The following is a 15607-nucleotide window of genomic DNA, read 5'->3' as shown; positions in this document are numbered from 1 at the left end:
GCCAATGCCATGATTATTCCTTCTCGCGTACCACTCAAACTGCACTACTAATTAAATAGCTACTTATTGAAGAGCCACAGTACGCCAGTCTGTTCAAGGTTCTTTTTTAAAATAACTTATTTATTTTACTTTTTAGAGAGAGGGGAAAGGGAGAGAGAGGGGAAAGGGAAAGAGGGGGAGAGAAACATCACTGTGTGGTTGCCTCTCACTTGCGCCCCTAACTGGGGACCTAACGTGCAACCTGGTAATGTGCCCTGACTGGGAACCGAACCAGCGACACTTGGCTCGCAGTCTGACGCTCAATCCACTGAGCCACAGCTGTTCAAGGTTCTTGAGGCCCTGCCTTAGTGCAGCTTAAATCCTAGTGCAGGAAGACACATACTCAACAGCGGGGGGGGGGGGGGGGGGGGGTGCGGAAATCCCTAGCAAATTATGTAGAAGGGTAGAAGGTAACAAGTGCTGGGAAAGAAAAAGAAAAGGCTTTGGGATGGGGTAAGGGAGGTTTGAGAGCTCTGGAGGCAGGGGCACTTCTAAGCAACAGTGATGGTGTTGGCCTCACTGAGAGGCCAGTTTCGGGAAGACTGGGAGAAGGAGAGGGCATTAGCCAAGTGGCTGTGTGAGGAAAGGGCATACCAGGCGGTGTAAAGACAGGGGTAATGGCAGAAAGGACTGAGTGGGTGGAACCGTGTGATGATGGGAAGAGTGGCAGGAGATGAGGTCAGAGCTGGGACAGGGCAGTTGAGGGGGTTGGGGTGCGGACAGACTGTGTAGGTCCTCGTGGGCTCCTGTGTGAACTTTGGCTTTTACTGTGACTGAAATGAAGTCACTGCAGTGTTTTGAGCAGAATGTCATGATAGTGACTTCATATTTTGTCAATAGGCTTTCTAAAACTTTATTTTGAAAGGGAATTTAACCTCCCAATTGTAGATGGAAAGTCACTGTTACATGTCGTAAATATAAAGCAAGCACTAAAACGAGCTCCAAGACAACAAAACAATGCTATTAAATTCCAGCTCCACGCTCTTGCCTCCCCAGGGCCCTGGTCCTGAGGCCTGCTCTCTCTTTGTTAAAGGGGAAGATGAGCAAGTCTCAGAGAGGTGTTAGGACAGACTAGCATCCTGCTGAGACTTTCCCTTTGAAGTACCCAGAAGGGGAATCTGCCAGTTTTCACACGGTGATTCCTGGTATTTAATGTTCACCTGCAGGCTGCAGCTCCCCTACCCCGCCCTCCCAGGGAAGACTCTAGGCCATGTCCTCCCTCCCCGAGGGTCTTTCTCACTGACTGTCCATTCTGACCTTTCCTCCTCCTGGCGCCTTCTCCATGCAGTGCCTGCCCGTGTGTTGGAGCTGAGCGAGAGTCATCCTGCCGATGGGGAGCAGACAGTCCGCTGTCGGGGCCGGGGCATGCCTCAGCCACACCTCACGTGGTCTGCTTGCCGTGACCTCAAAAGGTGAGTAGAGCACCTGCCTCCGTCTCCTAGTGCACCCACAGCTGGCTTGAAGGACACACTGAAGGTCATCTAGTTTAGCCCCTTCCTCTGGGCATATTGTTCCAGGATAGAGTCACATCCTAGGCCCTGCATGACCTAAATTGCCCCTTTTCCTTTCCTTGACTCTGAGGGCCAAACCAAGGGAACGGATTTTGCAAATCAGGCCTCTCAGTTCTGGGGTAGGAGCGCCCCCTGCTGGTAAGTTGGGGGACTGCAGGAGAACCAGCTCGGGACAAGGCGGTGGAAATAGCTGCCCAGACAGACAGACGCTCCTGTCCTTCTTGCACCACAACCTGGAGGCACAGCCTGCTTTTGGCCTCAGTTTCCCCGCCTGCAGAGTGCAGGGACTGAAAGCTTATCTGGCTGGCTCCCTGGACAGATGTCCGCGCGAGCTTCCGCCCACGCCGCTGGGGAACAGCTCCGAGGAGGAGGGCCAGCTGGAGACTAACGTGACGTACTGGGCGGAGGAGCAGGAGTTCGAGGTGGTGAGCACGCTGCGCCTGCACCGCGTGGATCAGCCACTGTCTGTGCGCTGCACGCTGCGCAACCTGCTGAGCCTTGACGTGCAGGAGGTCATCCTGGTGCCACAGTGTGAGTCATCAAGCCTCAATGGCCCCCGATTACCCCTCATCCCCATCTCGAGCCTGCCATACTGTGACTGCCTGTGTGCCCACTCTAGGCCAGGGTCAGCAGGTCCATGGGCACTCAGGAGCCTTGTGAAACCCACCAGAGTAGGTTCCTACACTCTTAAGCAACAACACAATATTAGCACACGTATACATCCAGGAGTATATGTCTATAAACCATGGCTATGAACAGCACTATCTCCTCATGCCTGTGTATGTGCAATATGTGTATGTCCTAAGTCATGTACATTAGCATGCCTGGTCCTTGGACATGGGTATAAACCCTGTAAATGTAGATTTGTAAGTCACGTAATAAAGAACGCACAATCCTCAGACACATGTGTAAACCCACAAGTGTATGTCTGTGCATGTACATGTGGGTGCACAATCCCCAGACAGTGTGCAAATTATGCAAGTACAAGTACAAGTCCCATGCATGTGTGCAAACTGGCATGGTGCATGTCTGTAAGCATGGAGAGGAGAGGTGAGCTGCAGCCTAGCCACCAGGAGCTTGCAACCTTCTGGAGCCATGGCGGACAGGCCACACCGGGCCCTGCAAGGGCTGAAGGGATGGGGAGGCCAGTAGTGATCTGCGTGTGTGTTGTGGGGGGTGGTTACTGAAGGGCATGGAATATTTATGGGAAAGGCTGCAGGTGTGGCCTGGAGAGAGAGGTTGGGGGTCTGACATTGTAGGCTGTGGAGGGGAATGGAGGGAGCTTCTGTCCTGGGCAGTGTGGGTAGACAAGGATTTGTGATACTAGAGGTGGGATGAGGAAGGCAGCTGCCAAGTGCCCTGTTGACTTATGGCCATCTCTTGTCTCTGCCTCCAGCTTTGCCCTTCAAGGTGGTGGTAATCTCAGCCATCCTGGCCTTGGTGGTCCTCACAATCATCTCCCTCATCATCCTTATCATGCTCTGGCAGAAGGTAAGCACCACCCCGATGGATACAGACCTGAACATCATTGTTTTGTATGGACGCCACCCGCCCCGCCTCCCATCCTTGAATCCTGCAGGATCTGGCTATGTCTGGGGCCCAGTATGGAGCTCAGGTGTAAAATGATACAGAGTGATGCTGGGTGTCTGAGCTTCCTCCATCCCCAGCAGCCTGGTCCAGGCCATCAGTGTGCCCTGTCTATACTGTTCCCCTGTCCGGGACCTGCTCCGACATCATTTCTGCCCTTCCCAGACACAGGGTATGGGACCTTCCTGGTAGACTATGTGGGCCCCAGGAGTCTTCCAACTCCTACCCACAGTGACTCTCGGAGTATACTAAATGCATTCTAATCCTGTTAATCTGTCATTTCCATGTTCTGTTCTGAGATTTCCCCATTCTATGCTTCTAATATTTTAAGATTTCTGAATTAAGATTGTAGTACCTGTAGTCTATTTTTCTAAGACTCCAGTCCAGTGATTCCAGCACCCCATGGCTTCACCACCATCCTACAGTTCCATCTTTCTGCAATTCCTGCTGTGACTGACCCAGCATGGAGAGGGGCTGTCCACAGCCAGCAGAGTTCCCCTGCCTTGAATCACTTTCTGGGGCTGCGTGCTCCTCTATTCCCACCTAAGGATCAACCGAGGCCCTAGGTGAAGCTAGGGAGGAGGTTCTGATGAGCTGGGCCCTTGGCTGTCAGCTATGCCTCAGCCGCTCCCAGCTGGGGCGCCTGCCCCAGTGAGGGCATCTACTCCCATTGAACCCACGAAGGCCTTGGCTCTATCAATAACTTGCTGTGTGATTTCACTGATGCCCCTGCTTCTCTCTGGGACTCTGGGTCTCCTGCCCTATCTATTCCTCAAGCACCCCTCTGATGACTCATCCCTGGTCTTGGTCCTGCAGAAGCCCCGCTATGAGATCCGATGGAAGGTGATTGAATCTGTGAGCTCCGACGGCCATGAGTACATCTACGTGGACCCTATGCAGCTGCCCTACGACTCCACTTGGGAGCTGCCGCGGGACCAGCTTGTGCTTGGTCAGTCCGAGGAGACCTCACATGGCTTGTGTGAACTTGAGGCGGGTGGGAGGATTATCTGAGGTCTGGTCCCAGCTTTGCCATGACTAGCTTTGAGACTTAGGGCCCAGGTCTTGCCTTTTCTGACCCACCAGGGATCATCCAGCATTGCGGTCCTATGATCCCATTACTGCATGAGATGGGAACCCTTTGTGACAAGAGAGGAAGTCGTAATTGAGTTTAGGCCGAGCATCAAGCCTACACTTAGTCTAGCTGGGAGGCCGTGGGGTGCGGAGGAGGGAGGGAGGAAGTCTCTGATGGACTAAGACAGGCGAGAAATCAGACAGCACTTAGATGAGACACGAGGAAGGACCGTGATTTTAGGAGCCTCATTAGAGGAAACACCTTAAGTCCAGGGTGGTTGAGGGATCTATAGGTGACTTCAGAGAGGGTGGGATGCAGATTCCTGGTGGGCCAGGAGCTGAGGGACCATCTCTACTCCAGGGCGTACCCTCGGCTCCGGGGCCTTTGGGCAGGTGGTGGAGGCCACAGCTCACGGCCTGAGCCATTCTCAGGCCACAATGAAAGTGGCCGTCAAGATGCTGAAATGTGAGTCCTGGGAGCAACCTCAGCCCCTCCCTTGCCCCTCCCCACACAGTCGGGCACTCCTGGAGTAGGCCAGGCCGGACTCGGATTCGCTGGGCACAAGAAGTACAGTCCCCTGCAGCCTGCCCCACTCCTGCTCTGCCCTGGGGAAGAGGCTTTCTCACACTGCTCCCTCCTCCCTCTCCCCACTTCTTCCTCCCATCCTCTTTCCCCTCCCCCTGCATGTGGGTCCTCACCACCCTCAGCCACAAACTGGGGAAGAGCCAGAACAAGTTCCAGTGGGGCCCCCATGGGGCCTCAGTGATGGGCCCAGGCCTGAGGTCCCCTGTCGCCCTCAGCCACAGCCCGAAGCAGTGAGAAGCAAGCCCTCATGTCAGAGCTGAAGATCATGAGTCACCTTGGGCCCCACCTGAACGTGGTCAATCTGCTGGGAGCCTGCACCAAAGGAGGTACAAATCCACTTGCCCAGGGGATTCTGGGAAATGCCAGTAGCCAGGGCCAAGCCCCTCTCCCTGATCCTCAGTCCAGGGACTGCAAACCCCTCCAGCTGGAGTGTCTGTGCCCATCCTGTCCAACACCTGCCCTGTACAGAGCCAGAGAGATATGGGATAGATAAATTCATCACTGCCAAGGCCAAAGGGCTGTCTAGGTCACCCATCCCAGTCCTCTGAAACTGAATTTTCACAATACACTTTTAAATTGAATATATTTACATGACATTGGTTAATAAAACCAAGCAGGTTTCAAGCATATGACTCTCTAACACATCATCTGCACCTGCACTGTGCGCTTACCACCCCAAGTCAAGTCTCCCTCCATCCCCATTTATTCCCCTTTACCCTATTCCACCCCCCTACCCCCTTCCCTCTGGCAATCACCATGCTGCTGCTTGTGTCCATTTGTTTTCTTAATACATCTTAACACCTGTAATAAATGACAGCTTATGCGACCCTGTGATGAGTTATGTCCCCACTACTGAAGACCACCAACCTACTAGCTGGGAGCTGACTTCATTCAGATCACAGAATAAAATCTTTCTGACTAAGCGTGTTTATCTGAAGCTCTGATTGCAAGTTAGGCTGTAAGGCCGCAAAAAAAAAAAAAGTTACTGCCATTTACAGCTGCTTATTGTGAGGTTTGGGATTTTCCTCCAGGTTGTGCAACCAAGAAAATACAGAAGTACATTGCACACATAGGTCAATTTATGTCTGCAATGATCACCATTTCACAATTTTTGTTTTCATTAATATCTTCAAATTCCCACTGACTGGCTTTAAGTCAATGTAATGTATTTAAATTTAAACCGTGACCTGAAAATAAATAATCGCTACTGTTTACCTTATATACTGGGCTCCGGAATAAGCTGTAGTTTGAAAACCCATCAACAGCAGCTAACACTGTGTGCTTGCTACAGACCAGGCACTGAGCAGAGCTGACAAAGGCCTTATCCCATGAACACCCACGACAGCTCTTTGGGGTGGATGTTATTAGCCCCGTTTAACAGATGGGGAAAGTGAGGCTCAGGGAAACTAAGTATCTTGCTCGTGGTCACAGAGGCAGGCAAAGAACCCAGGTTTGCCAGGAGCCAAACCCTCTTCGCCCTTATGCCAAGCTGCCTCTCCCACATGCAGCCCATCATTAGCCTCACGGCCCTGATGGGAAGCCTGAGGCCTCCCCGGGGACTGTCCCTGAGCTTGTCCCTCTGCAGGGCCCATCTACATCATCACCGAGTACTGCCGCTACGGCGACCTGGTGGACTACCTGCACCGCAACAAGCACACCTTCCTGCAGCACTACTCCGACAAGCGCCGCCGGCCCAGCGCGGAGCTCTACAGCAACGCCCTGCCCGCCGGGGGGCCCCTGCCCAGGTACCAGGAGGGAGGCGGGAATCCGAATCCTTAGGGAGCCCCGAGGAGCACCTGCGCTCTTCCTCCTGGTCCATCCAGCGCAGGAAACTGAGGCCAGGGAGGGTAGAGTGGCTCTGTTTCACACCTCAGTTCAAGACCTGGGACTTGGCCACCCCAGAGGGCAAGATAGGAACACTGATGATGATGGGGGGGTTGGCTGCCACTTTCTGGCTGTCGGCACTGTGGCAGGCCCTGTGCTGAGCACTCCACCGGCGTGGTCCCTGGGTCTCTCATAGGCTCCTTACGTCTTGCTTCCCTCTCCGGTCCCAAGCCTGACTCTCTGCTCTGCTCCTCGCTGTTGTTCCCACGCCCTCTGCACACCAGCCCCTGCAGTACCCCGAGGTCAACAGAACCCCTTTCTTCTTCTTTTCCAAAAATAACCTCTTAGTTCTTTTGCTGATTACAAAAGCAGTATATATTTATTGCAGAGAGAAGAGTAACCTCAGTAAAGCATTAAAAGACATCCCTGTCCTCCCCAACATTTTGATCCATTTTCTGCCAGTCTTTCTTCCACCTATAGAGACATATACATACAGTCCCGTAGCCCTCCAGGGGGCTGATGGTGCAGGCAGAGGCATTAGGGCAATTCGTTGCCTGCTCATGGCTGGATGGTGCCATAGAGGCCACAGAAAGTCACTTTGTACACACCCTTCCTATGACCCTTGTCCTGGGGTGATGTAATTGCCCCTTGACCTGAGCTCTCCTCATGAGGACACACCCCGGGTCTTGGGTTATCTTAGCAGCCCCAGGACCCAGCTCAGGGCCCCACAGGTTGGTTGAAAGGGCTCTCTATGAGGTCCCTCACATGACAGTGACAAAGTGGAGGAAGATGAATCAGTGAGAGAGAGAAGAAATAGCTGAGCGACAGGGTCTTATAGGCCCCAGGGGTGAGCAGAGGGGCAGGAGGGAGAAAAGAAGGGAAAGCCTGTGACTTCTCCTTCTGTGACATTCTTCTCACCCTCAGCCACATGCCCCTGCCTGGGGATAGTGACGGCGGCTACATGGACATGAACAAGGACGAGTCGGTAGACTATGTGCCCATGTTGGACATGAAGGGAGACGTCAAGTATGCAGATATCGAGTCCTCCAACTACATGGCTCCTTATGATAACTACGTCCCCTCTGGTGGGTGCAGCGTCCTCTCACCTGTGTGGCCCTCATACCTGTGTGATGTGTTCTTGTCAAAGCCTTTCACACACCCAGCCGGACAACAGCCCTGGGATGAAGGCAGCCTTGTGCCCATTTCATAGATGCAGAAACTGAGGGTAGTTGTGGGCCCAAAGTTGCTATGTGGTGGATCCCCAATATGAACCCCAGTTTCTGGGTTCAGAGATGGGCACACAGCCCACAAGGAGGGGAAGCTAGGGTGGGGGAGTGCCTGGCCTCCTGGGCCCTGGGGAAGAGTGGTCTGCTCGGAGAAGGCCTCAGGCTGATCTGGTGTCCCTGAAAAGCAGGCAGGCCAGGCTGAGCAAAGGTGGCCCAGGGCAAATGTGGAACGTTTTCCTGGACAATTGAAGCAGGAGAGGGTTAAGTTAGATATTTGGAAATTGTTTTCCTTTTGGGTAAATGTCTTAGACATTTAGCCTCTGGGAGCCAAAGAGCAGAGGTGCTTGTGGACCATGAGAAACTCAGGACGGTGGTGACCTTCTGTTCGCTAGCTCCTGAAAGGACCTGTCGTGCGACTTTGATCAACGAATCCCCAGTTCTTAGCTACACCGATCTTGTGGGCTTCAGCTACCAGGTGGCCAATGGCATGGAGTTCCTGGCCTCCAAGAATGTACGTGTGGTAACAAGGGGCAGATTGAGGTCACGGGGAGGTGGGTCATGGGGAGGACCCAGCCCACAAGGGTCCTCTAAGTACACAGCTCCACACGCTAGCTTTGTCCCCTCTGGTGGGTGAGGACAGTAAATTCCCTCACACAACGTGGCTCCTCTCACCTGTGTGGCCCTTCACATCTGGACAGTGATGCATTTTCCCAAAGCACTTGATACGGAGGATCTCTCCCCACCATTGCCCCCAAGGCCTCAGCTCCCCTCACCACCCACCCCACCCCCAGTGTGTCCACCGAGACCTGGCAGCCAGGAATGTGCTCATCTGTGAGGGCAAGCTGGTCAAGATCTGCGACTTCGGCCTTGCGCGTGACATCATGCGGGACTCTAATTACATCTCTAAAGGCAGCGTGAGTACCTTCCCCCACCCCGTGTGCCTCAGACCCTCCTGGTCGGTGTGGCTTTGACTCACAGGGTATCAGAGCAGGGCTCCTTGTGGTCTGACCTGCCTAGCAGGGACAGGCTCTGCCTGCCTAGCCATGTGTGTAGGGACAGGAAGGGAGCCACAAGCCGTGCATGGGGTGGGAGCGGGCAGGGATGCTAAGGCTTGTGGGGGAGAGCTGGGGGCTCAGATTTGCTGGTAATGACAGGGGGCAATGGTCCTGGGGAGGTTGGAGCATTAGCAGGCCAAATGTGTTGTCCCAAATGGTGGCAGGAGGCAGAGGAAGAAGCCAAGGTGAGAGGCTAAGACAGCTAAATAGGGGGCAGGCAGTATCTGGTTAAAATATGACCATCCTGCCTCTCATTCATGTCCCCACTTTCCACACTAGGACAGTGAACCACAGAGCTGGAGGGACGTTAGGCCACAGAAATCTAAGGCAGCTAGGATCAGAGCAGGGTGGCACCTTGGCGTGTCTCTGACTCCTGCTCCCCTCAGCTATCTCAGGGGCTTCTGCTGGGGTCAGGAAGGGAAGCCTGTTCTGTGAGGAGCCTCAGGCCCTGGGGTTGCCATGACCTCAGCCTGTGGGAGAAGACTCTCAGCCTTCTGACCCCCTGGCCAGCACTGGGATGAGCATGGGAGCTGTGTGCCAGGCAGACACAGGTGCTCAGGGGCTAGGGAGTGAGAAGGAGTTGGGGGTTGGAACTGCCAGGTCTCCCCCTCCCGCCAGGTGCAGAGTGGGCCTCGGTCCCGCCTTGCACCCAGGCCATCTGCCCTCCCACAGACCTTCCTGCCACTGAAGTGGATGGCCCCTGAGAGCATCTTCAATAGCCTCTACACCACTCTGAGCGACGTGTGGTCCTTTGGGATCCTACTCTGGGAGATCTTCACCCTGGGTATGCTTCCTTCTTCCCACAGTGCTCAGCAGCTGGCACGGCATCCACCCTGGCCACTCACATTTCCAGCCTGGGGCACTGTAGACAGACTCTGAGAGGGCACTGGGGCTCTGGTTCAAACCCCACCTCTGCTGCTTTCTTACCGCTGTGTGTCCCTGGCAAGTCTCTTGCCCTCTCTGTGTCTCTTTACCTCCCATCAGAGTACTGAGGGGTTTGGATGGTAATGTCTTCGGGTCTCTGATTCTGGGAGGGTGACAGTGTGTCCAGAGCCATGAAGAAGCCCACATTTCCCAATTCCAAGGCCACTTCCCCTCAACCCAGCCCTGGCGTGCGGGTGTCTCACCACTTTTTCAATGCCCCTGAGCCTGTGTATCTCTTCTCCTGTCTTTGCTCCCTGACAGGTGGTACCCCTTACCCAGAGCTGCCTATGAACGAGCAGTTTTACAATGCCATCAAGCGGGGTTACCGCATGGCCCAGCCTGCCCATGCCTCCGACGAGATGTGAGTGGCGCATTGGGGGACTTTTGGGGTGCAAACAATATATACCCAACTTTACTAGCATAAACCAACAATAGCTTTATTAGTTCAGAGATCTGTAAAACTCTGGGTATGGCTGGCTCTAGGTGTGCGGCTGATGTCAGCAGCAATCTCTGCTTCTCCCCCGGCTCTCCTTTCCTCTGTGCCCACCTCATATTCAGCCTGGCACTGCCCAGTGGCCACGTCCTAGCTGCTTTCCCCACAGTTCCAGCAAAAGGCCCAGAGCTGACAGTCATGGGCTCAGCTGGGTCATGTGATCATCCAGAACCAGACGCTGAGCTGAGAGGATGCAAACTCCTCCTGGCCAGACATGGGTCATGTGCTCACCCAGGTGTGGTCAACCCCTGGGAACCACTGAACTGGGGGAGGAGGCAGGGCTTCCCAAGGGCATATCCAGGTGTGGTCATGGGAAAACAGCACCTGTCCACCTCACTCCTGCAAGTTCTTTCATTACTCCCCTTGCTCTGGAGTTGGGGGGCAGCCCCTGTCCCCCTGCACCCTGTGTCGGAGACCCTGACCTCTGTGTGCCTCTCCCCAGCTACGAGATCATGCAGAAATGCTGGGAAGAGAAGTTTGAGATTCGCCCCCCCTTCTCCCAGCTGGTGCTGCTTCTCGAGAGACTCCTGGGTGAAGGTTACAAAAAGGTATGTTGAGGCAGCATGGGGAGGGGAATGGAGAGCTCTGGTCCAGAAGTCAGACACCGTACAAGGCTCTGTCTGGCATGTCGGTGTTTAAAGGACCAGCCTTTACCCTCTCTGGGCCTCTGTTTCTTTGCTGGTTCTAGTAAGGGATGGGCTGGAGCTAGGAGTTTAGTTTATTTCAGCAGCACAGAGAGTTTTGAAATGAAATCCCACATGGAAGCAGATGGGTTTAAAGTATAGGAAGGGAGCCTACAGCCCCCTTCCTCCTGCCAAATCTTGGGTCCCCTTCTGAGGTTTGAACTTCCCGAGGCTAAACGGCTGTGAAGGGCCTGACCGCTTGGGCCCCTTCCAGGCTCAGACGAGGCAAATGGGGCCACCGGGGCCCTAACACCCTCCCTGCGCATGGCAGAACTGAAAGCGGGGGTGCGTGTCTCCTTTGGCACAGACACGTCCCTCTCCCTGAGCCCTTTGCTAACCTTCTCCTGCCAGTGAGAGTGAGTACAGTTGTCACCATTCGGTAGTTAGGGAAACCAAGGCCCCCCCCTGCCCCCCCCGGAGGTTGAGGCAGGAAAAGAGCCCGCACCTGCTTCGTCTGAAGAGGGCAAAGTGTTAGGGTGTCAGGGGCGGGTCCACTGATTGGCCCCTCGCTGGGCGGCCCTGAGCTCTGGTGAGATGCCAGCTGGGAGGGCAGCTCAGCTGGGTGGCTTTGGGCAGCCGTCCTCTGAGCACCAGTTGCCTAGTTGACACGAGACTCTAGGGGCTGGGTTGGGATCTAACTGTTGGATGACCCCTCAAGGCTTTTCTGGTCCGACCTCCCCTGTTTCTCGGGTTCCCCCTGCCCCGCCGAGCAGAGGTACCAGCAAGTGGATGAGGAGTTTCTGAGGAGCGACCATCCTGCTGTCCTTCGGTCTCAAGCCCGCTTGCCTGGCTTCCATGGCCTCCGATCCCCTCTGGACACCAGCTCAGTCCTTTATACTGCTGTGCAGCCCAACGAGTGTGACAACGACTATATCATCCCCCTGCCCGACCCCAAACCTGAGGCTGCTGATGAGGGTCCACTGGAGGGTTCCCCCAGCCTCGCCAGGTAGCCACTGTGTGGCCCCGGGCATGCAAGTGTGCACGATGTATGTGCATGTGCATGTGTGCGTGTGCATGTGTGTGTGTGATCTTGTCTTAGAAGTAAGTTACCTGGAGTGAGCACTTATTCCTGCCAGTGAATAGAAGAGAGAATTGAACTCATTTGGCCTCTGATGCCCTCAAGTGGAAAGGACAGGCTGGTAAGAGAAAGAATGGACTGGGACTTATCTGCAATGTACAAGAGCTGTTTCCTTTAAAGGAGCCCTCATAGGCCACTACTCTCCCCCCTCTCTAGGAGAAAAGGAAGAAACCTAATAGCACTCCAGCACCCCCTGTGTTACCATGGGTCATTGCCAGCCCCACGCCTGTGATCTGTTCGTTAGTACCATGCCTGGAGAGCGGACATGGTTGCCGGAGGCAGAGGTGCCTCCAGGAGCTCAGACGAGAATTCAGACTGGAAAGGAGATTCATGCTTTTCTTTGCCTTGGGATGTGGTGAAGTTAGAGGGTGGGGAGGGCTTTGGTGGAAGCCCCAGCTGTTGCCTGGACTTGATGTTCAGACAGCGTTCCCCGCTGGAGAGAATGGTTCCCCATGAGGCCAGGCCCACCCCCAAAACAAGACCCCACTGCGGCTCCAGCCCTAGCTCTGCTCTGAGACCCTCCTGACACCTCTCTGTGTGCTGAGAGCACAAACAGGACTTAGAAGGCCCCTGAAGGCCCTCCCCACCCTGTGTAAGCTAATATGCCAAGGCTCCAGGAAGATGGTATGCAGAGGAGTTCCGCTCAGGGTTCACACGGCGTAGGGCGTGAATGCTGGCCCTGGTGTGTGCCCTCGGACAAGTTCCCCTCTGAACTCCAGTTTCCTCATCTGTAAAATGAAAACAACAGAGCACTCCAGTCTGGGGGCTGTTGTGAGCATGAAGTAACAGTACACACCTCCGGGAGTGCAGGAGATGGAGACGCTGATGAGTAAAAAGTAAGCTTTGGAGCCTCCCGGATCTGTTCTGGAGTCTTGGCTCCTATACTCACTTGCTGCGTGGCACAGGACAGTGACATAACCCCTCTGGACTGTGCCTTCCTCAGGATGCCTGCCACACCTAGTCTTTACAAGGATTAAATGAGCCAGAGTGTGTAGGGTCAACACATACAAAGCGCATGATGAATGTCGCTGTCATTTTACTGCAGTTCCCTCCCAGCCTTTCACTCCCGTGTCTTCTCCCTCTAGCTCTACCCTGAATGAAGTCAACACATCCTCAACCATCTCCTGTGACAGCCCCCTGGAGCCCCAAGAGGAACCAGAGCCAGAGCCCCAACCTGAGTCCCTGGTGGAGCCAGAGGCAGAGCCGAAGTGGCTGCCGGATCCAAGCTGCCCCGGGCCTCGGGCTGAGGCAGAGGACAGCTTCCTTTAGGGGGCAGACCCTCACCCTGCCCTGCCCAAAGCTCCCCCTCTACCTCCCAGCACCCCGCATCACCTGGCCTGGCCTGCCCAGCCTCCCATCAGCTGTCCCCTCTGGGAGGCTCTGGCTCCTGACGTGTCCCACCCCAACCTCTGGGGCTGGCTCAGGAGGCAGGAGGACTGCAGGGGCCGTGGCCAGCCCTCTGCCTCTGGGGAGGCCATGTGACTTGGAGCCAGAGTTCTCCCAAAGGACTCAGTTGCCCCATCTGTAAAATGGGAAAGTCGGGCTTGGTGACCCACAATCTGGGATTCTCCTCCGGGCTGACGGGTGGGGAGCTTGGAATCCCTGGGGAGATTTTCTAGGTTCATGAGGAGGTAAATGAACTTTTTTCTGTTCAGCCAGCTACCCCTCACGGAGCTGCAGCTCTCTCCTTGTACTTTCTCCGCCCAAAAGCTGGGGAAGGGACCCTGGTATTCCCGCCTCCTGGCTGAGCTGGGGCCTGGCCTTGGGCTGTGTTCCCTCCTCTCCCAGGCCGAGCTGGTCTGGGCCGTCCGTGCTAGGGACTGAGCCAAGGCCAGGGCATGCTGGCCGGAGCCCCTGCCCCAGGTGCACATAGCCCCCCTCCCATAAAAAGTGCCTGTGTCTTCCTGGCCCCAGGGGTCCTGGGGTCTTCTTCCTCATCACTGCCAGTCTTATTCCACCCCCAGAGGCTCCAGGGCCAGACGGCTCCCCATCTGTGATGTGAGTGTTGGCATGCTGTGCGAAGTGTCCACATGTATGAACCAGTTTGTGGACATATGTGCACTGGACCCACTGAGAGACCTTGCAGAAATCCCTGGCCTCTCTGGGCCCGTTTTCCCTGTTGAGAAATGAGCGGGTTGTACTCATTGAATTCTGGTGTCCTGCCAGCACTAACATGCTACAATATTCCTGGGGTTGCACACGTGCTCAGATAAAGCAAAGCCAAACACCCCAATCTTCCATCCTGGGGGTCAGCTGGGGTTGGGGAGATTCCAGGCCACATATCACACTCTGGGCATTCGGGAACCGTGCCCCTTCCCAGGACCCTGGCAAGTCCCAAAAAGCCAGCTGCCCAGGTCTTGACATGAAGTGACAGCCAGTACTCTAGAAAGCCCCGAGCAGCTGTCTCAGGGACAGGGGAAGACCACGGGAGCCCTTTCAGCACCCACAATGACCTCAGGAGCTACCCTGGGCCAAGGAGGCAGAGGAGGAAAATTAGACCACCTGGTGCACCTCCCACACCAACGCCTGCCATCCAGGTCTGCCAAAGACAGTGGCCAATGAGGGCCCTGGGGTCCCTGGAAATGGCAAGAAGCCTTGGATGGGGAACCTGAGAAAGGGGTGCAAGAGGTGGGTACTCTGAGGGTTGCCTTTTCACCTGCCAGCTGCCCTATGGGGTATGGCTTTGTCCCTGCCCAGGCCCACCCAGCTCACTGTCTCCACCAGCCATCCAGCCCAGCGGGCATTGAGGTGCCAAGGGAGTGAGGGCTGTGACCAAGACCGCTGGCAATGGGAGGGCTGGGAAGGGGGTGAGGGAGGATCAGTGCCTCAGGGCACCCCTCCCCCATATGCTGGGTGGCATTTCCTTGCCCCAGTACCCCCGAAGCCTGGTTGACCACAGGAACTATGTTCTCACTACGGTACCAAAGATGTAATCACCTAGGTTTACAAGTATTTTTAGGACTCACGTTAACTCACATTTATACAACAGAAGTGTTATTTTATATGCCATCAAAATTTCCTATCTGTGTACCTTTTTTTAAGGGAAAGATTTTAATATTAAACCTGGTGCTTCTCACAGATTCACGTGGTCTCTGGTGGGTGTGGACCCCTGCCCCTGGTTGGTGGCAGGAGCAGAGAGGGGCTGACAGGGCTCACCCCAGCCACAAGGCCCCCACACAAGTCCCTTCCGCACTGAGCCTGGCTTCCATCTGTAAGATGGGGATTTTTGCACTCCTACCCCCACCCCTTGCTAGTAGCTGGGTGACCTGCGCACTGGGCTTCAGTTTTCCAAGTTAGGAAACTGGGGGGTTCTTCTGGCTCTGCAGGTGCCTGGCCCTGGGGCGGGGGCAGGACTGTTCGAAGGCTCAGGAGCCTGAGCCCCTCCTGCCGCCCCACCCCACTCCACCCCCATCCACCATGTGCTTTGGATTTGGCTATTAAGCTACCCCCCACCCCGCCTTCCCTGTCCACTCTGCCTGTGGGCCAGATCGAGTCTGCTGTCGGTCACGAGAGGTGTGCACTAGAGTCCA

The 15607-nt window shown here is 55.1% G+C and overlaps 1 protein-coding gene across 2 annotated transcripts in view; it reads left to right on the top strand.

The window, feature by feature from the left end:
* PDGFRB (platelet derived growth factor receptor beta) overlaps positions 1-15157 on the top strand; it is a 35799-nt gene extending 20642 nt beyond the window's left edge. For both annotated transcript variants that reach the window (XM_090288400.1, XM_090288401.1), the window contains 15 exons: positions 1328-1451; positions 1870-2081; positions 2947-3041; positions 3954-4086; positions 4570-4674; positions 5010-5120; positions 6380-6539; positions 7543-7703; positions 8237-8355; positions 8636-8758; positions 9572-9683; positions 10085-10184; positions 10759-10864; positions 11713-11945; positions 13163-15157. In XM_090288400.1, the coding sequence (XP_090144526.1) occupies positions 1328-1451; positions 1870-2081; positions 2947-3041; positions 3954-4086; positions 4570-4674; positions 5010-5120; positions 6380-6539; positions 7543-7703; positions 8237-8355; positions 8636-8758; positions 9572-9683; positions 10085-10184; positions 10759-10864; positions 11713-11945; positions 13163-13346 (2078 nt within the window). In that variant the 3' untranslated portion in view covers positions 13347-15157. The remainder of the gene's footprint in view (positions 1-1327; positions 1452-1869; positions 2082-2946; positions 3042-3953; positions 4087-4569; positions 4675-5009; positions 5121-6379; positions 6540-7542; positions 7704-8236; positions 8356-8635; positions 8759-9571; positions 9684-10084; positions 10185-10758; positions 10865-11712; positions 11946-13162) is intronic.
* The last annotated feature ends 450 nt before the right edge of the window (positions 15158-15607 follow it).

This window comes from Furipterus horrens, unplaced genomic scaffold, assembly GCF_987537825.1.
Source record: "Furipterus horrens unplaced genomic scaffold, mFurHor1.1.pri manual_scaffold_10, whole genome shotgun sequence".
NCBI lineage: Eukaryota > Metazoa > Chordata > Mammalia > Chiroptera > Furipteridae > Furipterus > Furipterus horrens.
This window is presented reverse-complemented; position numbering and strand designations above follow the sequence as displayed.